General features: G+C 37.9%; 1 protein-coding gene across 1 annotated transcript in view; it reads right to left on the bottom strand.

Moving 5' to 3' along the window:
- LOC149070421 (carbonic anhydrase-related protein 10-like) overlaps positions 1-12,948 on the bottom strand; it is a 182,126-nt gene that overhangs the window by 83,359 nt on the left and 85,819 nt on the right. Inside the window, exon 2 of the mRNA XM_089249811.1 lies at positions 1,282-1,329. Coding sequence (XP_089105937.1) covers positions 1,282-1,329 — 48 coding nt within the window. The remainder of the gene's footprint in view (positions 1-1,281; positions 1,330-12,948) is intronic.

Raw genomic sequence — 12,948 nt, 5'->3', positions numbered from 1 at the left:
AAACAGCTACTTCATCAGAAAATATGAACTCTGATGTTTTTCTTCCCTGGTCTCATGCCAAACACAAGATACTTTGTGTAGCGAAAGAAACTTAGCAGTCCAGATGGATTGATGGTGAACAACGGGGCAGAAAGGTCTTCCAAATCATAAATAAGACCAAAATCTTCAACCAACCATGGATTAGAGAAAGGACAATCCTATATAGTGAGCACGGCCCAGTTCCGTATCACCTAAGGAGATTTAAAATATCTAAAAATAAATTATGTGCTTGTGGGGAAATCGGTAAATTTCCTCACTATATTTGGTCGTGTCCTAGCACTGCATCCTACCATCAGCCCCCGATTAATCTAAAAAAAATCCACGTCTGGAAACGTCAAGTAATAAAAACTAAAAACTGGCCTGGCATCATTAAACTTATCAACTTTCTAGAGGAAAATTTGTCGTTATTGCGCAGCAAAAATGAAGATCTCTTTGAATCTGATGAGAGTAATGAAGACATCCCTGTCTTCACCATGGTGTCTAGATCGATGACCGGATCAGCATCGACACCCCAAATCTGACTACGCTGAAATTGTACAAATGTGTTCACATTTTTTTACTTCTCTCGGACTGTGACCTGCATCGTGCTTACCACAGACGTTTAATTTTCATTGTTCTGTGTTTTCCAGTGTTATATAACTGATATATAGCATATATAGCTGACGTTTTCCCCCACCCTTTTCATACATATGTGCCTGGACTGTGACGTGCATTGTGCTTCCACAAATGTTTAATTTTTACATTATTTTGTGGTTACTATATATATTTTAATTTTTTCGCCCATATACTTTGAAAAAGTGTTCTCATGTTTGATCAGGTAGGGTGGATGGATTTGATGGGCTGGGGAAGGTGTTGCTACTTTTCCAACACATACCCTTTACGTTAGAGGTTCTGTAAGGAATATTAACGTGGGTATCTGTCTGGTAGTTCAAGTTCAAGCATCACGATCTCGTTTGCGATTGGCTCCACCATTTTCTTTTTTTCTGTCCTCCTCCTCTGCTCTTGTTGCCGGTTCATTTTGAATTCGACTTTTCGACTCTTTTGTCCACAACAGCGAGTAACTCCCGCTATAAGGAGTATTTTCGATATTTTTCTTTGTTTCTGCTACTGATGAAGGAACTTCATAAAGTTCCGAAACGCGTATAGCCGTGGTTCTTTTGCAATTTTGGGTTGAGATAACGTCGGTCGTTCCATTGTATTATCTAACCAAAAAGGTAATTTATTTTCTAATTAATAACTTGCCTGATATACCGTCGTACGTCCACCATTCTTCCCAGTTCGCTAAAGCACCTGCGAAAAGAAAAGAAAAAAAATGTGTAAATATTTCTGATTGATTGGATTTGTTTTTGGATACATTTAAAAAACTTACAGGGGCTGGACAAAATAATGTGACACCTGTGCAAAAAACAATACCCGAGGGAACCTGTCGTATACGCCCGCCGTCTAGTATGGAAGAGTGGGCGATAATGTGCAAATATCAGTCTAATCGTAGCAGTGATAGCGTTCGGATGCAATGTACGAGTATATTGCGGCGTTAAAACTTCGTTATGGCTTACCTCACAGATTTCGAAACAGGCATGATTGTTCGATCGCGTCTTGCCGGGGCAACAGTAATGTAAACGGCCACCCTTGTTGGTTTCGGAAGAAGTATTGTGTAGATGATAATGACAGCCTATAACAAACAGGGAAAGACATCATCTCCCGAGCATAACAGTGGCCGAAAGTCGAAAATGGCTGATAGACCCAGAAGGGTTTTGAAGCGGATTGTGTGTGTGGCCAGAAAGCACAAGATAAGAGCATCCCAGATAACATTTGAGATGAACACACATCTACAGGAAAGTGTATCGACAAAAACTATCCGACGTGAACTGCATGCAGCAAACATACTAGGTAGAGCGACTATTCCAAAACCGTTGGTGACACCATGCAATGCCTTGAAACGACAAACATGGTGTCACGAACATAAGAATTGGACACAACAGCAATGGTAGAATGTCATCTGGTCAGACGAATCGTCGTTCACATTATTCCAGATTAACGGACGCGTTTACGTTTGGAGAACGTCAGCACAAGCTTATGATGTTGACTGTCTCCTTTCTACTGTTAAGCATGGAGGGGGATCAGTGATGCTGTAGGGCGTCATATCTCACCGTGGTCTTCTCGGCCCACTTGTTGTCCTGGATGGGCGGGTTAAAACATCGGTTTATGTCAGTATTCTGGCCGACCATCTTCATTCAATTGTGCAATATTAGTTCCCTGATTCTTGACCTGTGTTTACCATTACAGATGTAATTCGCCCATTCACACTGCTGGAATTGTCGGAGACTGGCTTGATGAACCATGATGAACTGCAATTGCTCGTGTGGCCCGCTCAGTTCCCTGATCTTAATATAATTTAACCTTTGTGGGGTATTTCGCAGGCCAAAATGTGCAGTAGGCCTTCACCTGCAATTCACGTTCTGAATTAGTGACCTTTTTGCAGGAGGAATGGCTACGTATCCTCGTGACTGTGGTGCATGACTTGTATTTGTCCATCCCACGACGGATACAAGCTGTAATTAATGCAAAAGAAGGGCCAACAACCTATTAATAAAGATTTTGTCTCATTTCACAAGGGTTCATATTATTTTGTCCAACACCTGTATGAAGGTTTTTAACAACTAGCGGTTGCGAAATATATTTTGGAAAGAGAAAAAAAATTCAACGGCCCTGCGGGTAATCGAACTCACGTCCTTTCACTTTCCGGGTGATCGCCCTAGACCACTAGACTACAAAGGCACCGAATCTCTCGATCTTTCCTTGGAGCTCGTGTACACTGTAAGGGACCGTACATGGACGGCCGGACCAGACTCAGGCCCAGCTCACAGCTGCTGACGCTGCCACCAGATGGCGACTTATACAAGGATGACGTCACTCTCCGCTACCATGCGAAGGTTTTAACAACTGGCTGTTGCGAAGGTTGAGAGATTTGGTGGCTCTGTAGTCTAGTAGTCTTGGGCGTTCACCCGGAAAGTGAAAGGACGTGGGTTCGATTCCCCGCAGGGGCAGTTGAATTTTCTCTCTTTCCAAAATATATCTTCGCAACCGCCAGTTGTTAAAATCTTCGTATGATAGCGGAGAGTGACGTCATCCTTGTACAATCCCTGTATATTACCGTTGGAATGAAGCTCTCTTATGGTTTGGTTTCAAATAATAAAAGCAATCTGAAAAATAATTTAAACGGAAGAACTTGGTATATGAGTGTAGTGATATAGAAATGAATCTCATTTCTCGATCTTATAGAGTTGGCCGAAAGTGGTCTTAGGCTGACAATTCAAGCATCAAAATGGGTTTTGAATTTTGTGGTTTCTCGAAATTTACTTGCTAATGTGTGGTGAGCAAACATCACGAGATAGGCGATATGGATATGCAATTAATTTAATACCAAAAACCGCTCCTATTCATACTTTATTTTGTGGTACAGGTCAGTACTTGATCCATAAATATATACATAAATGTATCTATAATGTAAAAGTTAGTTATGTACTGTACTGACGTTTTAAAAATTTATTACGGGTAAAGAAAGAGTCCAAGTATATAAATATTGTTCGAAAATTATGCGGAAAGTTATTTATCATTTATTATGTAATTTTTCGCCTGTAAATAGTCATTACCTTTTGTAAAAACGCAAATTGGCGCATTTTTCTGTAAATATCGCCAAATTGGCAACAAAAAGACAGCTCCGATGATTTGGCGACGTCATGGTGCCAAGAGACTAGCCCGGATAGTATGAGGCCCATCGAACTTATATTGTAATATAAGCTCGATGATGAGACAGGATAGTTGAGATTCTACAGTAGTCTGATTCGGTTTTTATGCGTCCTCATTATTTCTTATATGGAAACTTCTTCCGATGATTTACAGTCACGGCTGGATTTCCAGGGCAAATTAGCGACTAGTAACCGTTGTATAATGTTTTTTAAAACCAATTATTTTAATTAACAATTATTTTAAATAACAATTGCTTCAAATATAACTATATTTTAATTATAATATTTAGTTATAATTATAATCAAATCATTCATCGCCGTCCAGTTTTTGAATATCGTTAAAAAGGTTTGCAGAATTTCTGAGTGGTACGGTATCCAATAAAAAACATTTATGAACGGGGCTTCATTATAAAAACACTTTCTGAAAATTGAAAAAAAAAAATGTTCAAAAGACGAAAATGTCGAAAAATGTACCCTAATACAAAAATGCATTCATAAAAAATACTATTTTGCTTAAAAAAGTGTGTAGTTAATACATTTTCTAAAATAAACAGAAGTGATGCACAACCAATTTAAGAAAGCACTGAAAGTCATAGAAAAATAGAAATTTCTTTGACACAAATTCTGTCAAATGCATTTCAAATTAAGAAAACTGACACTTAAAATTACGCAAATCGCACGAAATTGATTTTTTTTGAATAAATCAAAGTATTTTTGAAAAAAAAAATTATATATATGAATGTTTATATTTGAAAAAAAAGTCCCGAATGTATTCAATATTTTTGTAACAAATATTCCAGTTTTTCAAAATTTTCATACAATAATTCAATTATATAAATCCAGAAACATTTTCGCAGTTACAAAAACAAATTCTAAAAAAAAAATCATAAATATTTAATTGGATTTGCATTTCAACTAGCGTAAAATTATATATTTATTCAAATGCGTGTGAAGTTTCAGATTCTTGGAAATGTATTTCAGAGATGAAACATGGGTAAAAAAAAAAAAAAAAGAGATAAAAAATGGATAAACGGGACGATCTCATATGAGAAGAAGGAAAAATAAAAAGAACAGCAAAAATAAGCTTATCTCGCAACCATTTTTCATCAGTGTTTATCGATTCCGGCAGACAGTGGACAATGTAACTTTTTTTTTCTCCGGAGGAAAAAAAAAATGATAAGGAACACACTAAATGGATAGATGATGTGAGTATCAGTAAAGACATGATGACCTTCTGTAGGTCATCCTAAATGTTTCTCCTCCAGGTTGAAACTATAGAAATGGGAATTGCTCTGTTTAGAGACTAGTGATATTTGTAGGCAACAAATGCCTGATCGAATTAAATATTAATTTTACAATTTTAAAGGGGGTCTCGTATCTTTGTATATGGTCAAAAATGTAGAAATATTGTAAAAAATGTTATTTATTAATGCATTGATTTTTTTCACATTTTTACCTCATACTGTATGTTTGATTGTGTATGCCGGGGGTGGCCAACAGATGGTCCACGAGAAGATGCGAAAAAAATGATTATATGTATTGATATTAGTTTCAATTGATTAAATTGCGGTTAATGTAGAAAAAAATATGTTTCTGATTTCTGACAGAAACAGATTGTGTTTTCAACACGCAAACACATAATCTCTTCAAACACACGGGTCACTTGATTGGTGCAGGAGTTATGATAGCAGATTTTCTTGAGCTGTCATCGGAAGTGATAGTGATAAGAACCGAGAGACACTCAGGCTCTGTCAAAGCCCCATCCCGCGACGCAGGGTAAGGTAATTAAGGTGAAGATTTAAAAAAAAGTCTTCGTTGGACATGATCCGCACAAACCACAGCCGACGTGAAGGAAACCCTTACTTGTTCGGACACTTCAAAGGAAGACGCTTGGTGGAGAGAAAAAATTGGGGGAGTGTGTGTAATAGGTTCAGAGTATGTTAGCTGTAGGACAATACGCAGCAGCGCAAACGAGCAGTCTTCCTTCTCTATCTATTTCGAAATGTCTGAACGTTCCCTGTTGTTAGCTAGATGTTCCTTCCGTTCCGTGGCCTTTTCATTGAAAGCCATAAAAATTATTTCTTCCCCGAAGCCCGAGAAGACCACGGATCCTAACAAAGACTTTTATTATCTTCTGCTTTAATTATCTTACCCTGCGTCGCGAACCAAGTGATCGTGGGATGGGGCGTTCACACTCGGTGATATAAGCACATTGTCCCAGGGGACTCGGGTGCCTACGGGGAACCTAACCATTTATCGAGCTTGAGAAAGATATATATATATACATGAGCAGGTGCCATATTACGCACATCACCAGTAAACAAGTATAAGTGCCCGAGTGGCAAGATGCTCGTCTACCATCGTGAAGGTTGTTGTCAGGGTCCCGGGTTCGAACCCAAGGGAGGATATAGATAAGATATTTTCCCTAACGAACTCGAGGCGACCACCGATAGACAGCGCCTTCACTTCCAACCCATCTCACTAATGGCAGTAAATTGCAATATAGCGATATGGCCAGAGTTGGTGTTTGGTGAAGTAGTAAACAAGTATAACATTTATGATCGGAAAATGGTGATTGAGGTAAATAAATGACAATTATAAATCACAGGTTATAAAATCACGAAGTCGTCATATAATTGCCATAATCGAGAATAGTTGTTGATAAAATTTGATCTGCTTCTCTTCAGGGATTTTCATTGAATCAGTTACTATCACATCAATGAAAACGCAATCTGCTGCTGGGTTAATCTAATCGCTGCACCATGTGGTCTGATTTGGTCCAAAGACATTCGTCAGCAATTGCTGCCTGTATCCAGCTTCTCGGTAAGCCCGCGTGGATAGTAGCGCTGATATCCTCAGGATGCTGCTCCAGAAAGCGAACTAGTCTACATATTTTACTTTTCGAATCTTCCCGCTTCAGGAGATGCACTCAAACCAAGGTATTCGCAGATGTTCATCGGAAGTGAGTGATGGTAAAATCGACGAGAAAAATTTCCCTCAAACATTTTAAGTAAGTAAAAATATACTACAAAAATTTGTGAAGGACACAAAATAGATTTTACCGAGCTGCGAGCAACTGGCAACATCAACTGGATAACTAAAAAACCCTCAAGTGCTTGAGAAAAGTTTTGCAATCACGAAGAAAGCGATGAAAGAAAGCGAAAGTCCAGTTTTGTGGAGTTGCAGAGTGGATCTCCAACTTTGACAAAAATTTTGGAAAAATTTTATTCAGTGAGGACTTGGTCGGAAACAGTCTCGTCTAACTTACTGGCCGTACATTAAATATACTTTAATAGGCTGTTTACTAATCCGTCTGTTATCACACCATCAGCCCTGAGAGCTGGGCATGAGAGCAAACATTTCAGTCTAGGTCTGGTAAGAAATTGCAGTCTTAAGCAGTTTCCTTCTGCGCTGATTCCATTGTCTATGAGAGAACGGATGAAAACTCTTTTCCGTGAAATGAAGAGTTCAATTATTAATTAATGATTATTTGTGTGATTAGTATTATTTAAATAAATGGAGAGTTTAGTTAATTAGCTAATAAATCTCGCGAATAGGTTTCCGGCCAGTGATGCTATAGTAAGCAATCATATTGGGTGCGGCTTACTTACCGGAGTTTTCTCCCTGGTGCGGCCCACGACACTGCGTCCGACCATTATGTTGGCCTTCAAACAGAGGGAAATTGGCCACCCCTGGTGTATTCTATCTTATGCCAGTGCAAAATTTACGTACTTTAATATTTAATTTTCTTTAAGAATTAAAAAAAAAATGCATTAAAAAACATCTTGCGAGCATCATAAAATAACATACCATCAATGAAATTGAATAACAATCAAAATTGTTCAGTTCATTGAAGTGACGAAAAAGATTTGAGATTCCCATTCATAAGTACTTGGGTTATAAATTTAATTTTGTTTCTTAATTTAGAGTTTAATTCTAAATGAGATCGAGTCGATAAAATCACAATTTTTTCCATCATTTTAAGAACTGAACAGCTTTTTTTTTAATTTTAATAATTTTTGTATTCAATTTTATTGTTTTCATGGAATTTTATAATGCGAGCAAGTGGTTTTCAATTCATTTTTTTTTTTAATTTGTACAAAATTTAGTTTCGGAGATATACAAAATGAGTTGATGATAGAATGAGTGACCTAGTGAGTGAATGACAACGTGAGAGACTTAGTGAGCATGTGAGTGACCATAGTGAGCGACATTGAGTGAGTGGCCTATGAAGTTATTGAGTGACCTGGATAGCAAGTGAGTAACCTAGAGTTTGAGTGAGTGACCTAGAATTTGAGTGAGTAACCTAGAGTTTGAGTGATTGAGCGAGAGTGAGTTAGCTCCAGTGACTCCAGTGACAGACTGTTTTCATTCATTCATTTCACTCGTTCACTTACTCCCTCGATCATTCCCTCATTCATGTCAAACTGATGTCGGTGAGTTTTCCCTGCGATGAATTTCCCATTCTGTGAATTGTTGTCGGTGAATTTTTCGGCTAGTTTACTCATTCCGTGCGGGCAAAAGTACAGTCTCGGCCCTCGGTATTCGCGGTCTCTTTCCCAATTTTTTTGGTAAACACTGTTGAAGTAATAATGCTCGTATCTCGGAACAAAACATATAATAAGTTGTGCGTGTTAAATGAGCATTAAAATAATCACTCGTAAGGATTTTCCTGGTTATTCTGAAATTATTTATGGAAGACTGTTGTTATGTTATACAAGGATGACGTCACTCTCCACTACCATATGAAGGTTTTTACAACTGGCTGTTGCGAAGATGAATTTTTGGAAAGCGAGAGAATTCAACTGCCTTTTTTTTGAACGCACTGGACTACAAAGGCAACCAATCTATCAATCTTTTCTTATGTTGCCTCACCCGGAAAGTGAAAGGACGCGGGTTCGATTCCCCGCAAAGGCAGTTCACAATTTTGTGGAGATTTTGTCATAGTATTGTAGAGATAAAGTAAATTAAAGAATTAGTTAATTAAATAGCCATGCAGAAATCGATAGAGGAGGGATTAATCGAGCTTCCGAAACCGAAGCTATGTCTTCCTTATGAACATTATCAAGATTGAGCATTAGGGGGAAAGTCCATTATCAGCAACATAGCAACGCTTCACGAGTTTAAATCTATCTATGGTACATTTTTCACATTTACTTATACATTTAGAAAAGTTAGTAAAGGAAGCTTTGCTACTATTATATATATGCTACGCCAAAGCCCGAAGTTGTCCATTTCGTGAAGTGTCCAGCCCAGTTGACCCGGTCAGGGTGAGAAATTCGGCCGGCCCCTATATGTCGATTCCTATACATCCCCATGTATGGGCCACTAAGATATTGATAATCAGATTCCTTTAATCGCTAGGGTTGTCATAGCTAACCAAAATTAATATAGTTAACTATGGCTAATTATAAATGACCATAGTTGCCGTAAAAAAATACGCCAACGTGCCGATGACCCCGAATCATGGAGATCGATATAGGGATCCATAGGGATAGAATTTCGGACATTGGCTGGGTCAACTGGGCTGGCCACTTCGAAATTTACAAGGAACCACTAACAGAAATTATTTTGTTCTTTCCAGAAAGCGTCGCCTAGAATCACTTGAATCCCCCCCCCCCCACATTTCTACTTCGAATACTACTACTACTACAGAATTCAAACAAATTTTTTAATATTTATAAATAAAAAAGCGTGCCCTGCTTCCATCTCAACAGTATTATTACCCCAGGGCACAATGAAAGAGGGCTTGGACAAATTTCTTAATTTACATATTTATTGTCATAAATCATTGTGACAGATCTCATTGTGGAAGTTCCTATTGAACTGATGTCCCTGCATGGCCTCCCAGAAGGGAGTACGTCTATCAGGGCTCCTGCTCGGGAGCCCCGGGAAAATTCTTATCAGATGTGTGTGATTCAATTTTTTGTTTTTTTCACACTATAAATTCATAACAGAAAGGGCCCCCCCCCCCGTGAAGAGTCTGATCTGGTGCCCACCAAAGATCTCAGTGTAGGGACCCTACTGCGGGATATGGGGTCATGGGTCTCCGTGCCGTGCCAGGTTGTTGAACTCATGGTTGCGGCTCACGAAATTTGGGTCCTGAGTGCCTATTCGTAGGCATATTGACGAATCAAAAGAGCTTTGATTATAACCATCACCAGAAGGAAAACTCCCGTATGAGAACTCTGGACTATATGCTTTAACTGAAATAATCATGATGCTATAATCATTGAATCATAAATAGAGGTTTGTTCATCTGAGTTCTCGGTGATTAATATCTTCTGAGTACGAAATCAAACATCTATCCCGAATGGTTTCAGTAAGCACCATGCCCCCCCCCCTCTACATAAAGGTAGGGCTGGCAGGGTTCTCGCACGGGGCCCACGACAAATCTCATTGTTTTGCATCTTAACACTATTAATTTACTATTGAGGAGGCCCCAAGCCGAGGATTTCAGTCTTGGGAAGGGCCTAGCTCTACGATGGGAATGGAGCACGATGACTAATGTGTAAATGTAGTTGTCATACTAGTAGTATTTTACCACATACGAATATCTACCGTTAAAATTTTGAAGCAAATGTAACAATTTCATTGATATTATTTTTATAAAGTATTAGTGCCATATAATATTTTCATTTTGTATACGATACATTACTAAAAAACTGGTCGCTTATTTGAATCGAAGAATTTTAACAGTTTTATTTGATAGGTGGCGGAAGGGATTACAGTTGATTGATATTTCTCGCATTTGGTACATAATACTATACGTATTGTATAATTGCTTTCAATATTTTTGAGAATGCATATTACTTGCTCTGATGGAATTTCATTTTTACACCATTATTAGTTCTTTGTTACACATGTATAAAAGTGACAAAGAAATTCACCATTTTTTTAAATTCCGTGAGCAGACTATGACTGTGCTGGTGAAATAAAAGAAACAATGTACCCCCCCCCCTACGTTTTTTACCAAATAACAACTGTTAAAATTTCGGGACAAACGTGTTAATGTAGCTAATATTACTGCTTATAATGTATTACTTCAATATCTTATGGTTTTTTTTTTACTGCGACAAATTAATCAAAAACCACTCGCTAATTTCAATGGAAGAATTGTAACAGTTTCATTTCATAGGTGACGGGAGGGGGTTTAGTTAATTGATGTCTTTCTCGCATGTAATTTAAAACTGTGCTGTATAATTGTTTTCAATACTTTCTAGAAGCTGATAGCATTTTATTTTTACCCACTTATTTGCCATGGACAAAAGTAAGAACAAAAAACAGCATTTTTCCATGGTTAATAAATTTACAAAATATGAACGTTTAGAGTCTGAGAATCACCGACTATTCTCAGTCTCTCCGTGTATACAACATTTTTTGCTGCGAAGAAAAAAAAATATCCCATATTGTATTCAGTATGTCATTTTGTCCAACCATATTTCAAAATTTTTCGCGCAGAGAAATTGTTCTACGCAGGTGAGGATCCTTGACACCACCGAACTAAAAATGTTGATTCAGTTCAACGAGATTGTTTAGTATGATGTTTAGTATTTTTCATATTTCATAGCTGAAAGCAAGGGTGTCAACGCAACGATATTGTTTATTGTTCGCTGGATATTATATATTACTGGATATGCGATTGAAATCGTTGAATGCCAGAAATTCCTAAACTTGGACATGATGACGCATGAGCGCACATCTTTGGCTTGCTCCTTGGATACGTTTACAACAGATCGCGCCACTACACCAATTAACAAAAATGTTTTTTAACCAAACGAACATATTTTTATATGTTCGATTAATTTTCGTCCGAATTAAATATGTATAAATTTTTAGAAAAGGTGGTGTCTTTCGGGGGATATATTTCTCACTTGGAGAAGGAAAGATACTGACTGATTCTTTAATAAACTTTTCCAGGGCCGTCTTGAAGCATGGACTCACTAACCTGCTCGGGTGCATATAGTCGCTCCACGATAATGGGGACAGGTGCTATGATAAACAGCAAGTGCCTCTACGGAAAATACCTCATTTATTTTCCACTCGAAATTTCGAGCAATCGATACAAGGGCCCCATAATTTTGGTGTCCTCCGATGAGGATTCTGCCTAACGCCACCTTCCTCCGTTCGGGGAGGCGGTATATAGTTTTGTCACCGGTAGAGTATAAAAATCTCGCCACCCTTCAGCCATTTCTAGTCTAGTTTTCTTGACAACTCATTCGTCCAAATGCCGTCCTGGACCGTGCTATATCCCCCCCCCCATGCACAATTACAGGCAGTAATTCACAAGTGTAAAATGTCTATGACACGCATGGCAATATTCACAGGCATAAAAATCTACACGTAACTTATGTTTCATCGTGTAAGAATATTTTCGAAACTAGAATGTGAAATCGGAAAATGGAAACTTTTAACACTTGTATATGTACGTACTCACAACACGCGTAATAAGAATGACATCAAAATTTATAGAATTTTCTAAAAAAAATATTGCATACATCAAACACATCCTCGCAGAGTTATAAATCACACAGTATTTCAAGAAACTGAATGCCTTTTACGCAATTATAATGCGAATATTTAGACAAAAACCCTTTTCAATATTAAATGCATGAAACCCCAGAAAAGAAGAAACAAAGTTTGAAATATATTTCAACTTCAAAACAGACGTATTGTTAATTTACGACGTCTCCGAAACCGTCCGGTTAATAATCTTAACATTAATCTTTTGACGAGACGATTCTCTCTCTCTCCCTCTATTAGGGCGAGTATTCCACACGTAAGCATATTATTAACGATCAAAAACGCATTCAGGTCTGTTCCAGAAATTCGCTGTAGCAATTATTATGCAGGGAAATGCTGAAGCAATGAGCGAAATCTGCTTAAATTCCGATCATTTCCAAGACAAACGACGTACGCAAACTTTATCAATCTCGTCCCATTTCTCATTTCCGTGAACGAGTCTCTCTCCTCGAGACAATCTAATTAGGGTCATTAATTCATTCTAGATGAATTAATTGAGCGTATCTGTTTACGTCGGTGGTTTGAGTGAATATATATGTATATCCATGTGTATAATAATAAATGCTGAGTAAAACGGTGTAATACAACCGACCATTTCCTCTTTTACCAGAATGAGAGAGAAAATCGGATAAAATTA

Source organism: Pholcus phalangioides, unplaced genomic scaffold (assembly GCF_987345545.1).
Source record: "Pholcus phalangioides strain wild (caught in Gottingen) unplaced genomic scaffold, Ppha-v1.0 ptg000022l_1, whole genome shotgun sequence".
Lineage (NCBI taxonomy): Eukaryota > Metazoa > Arthropoda > Arachnida > Araneae > Pholcidae > Pholcus > Pholcus phalangioides.
Note: the sequence above shows the minus strand (reverse complement) of the source record. Positions and strands in the feature narration are given on the sequence as shown.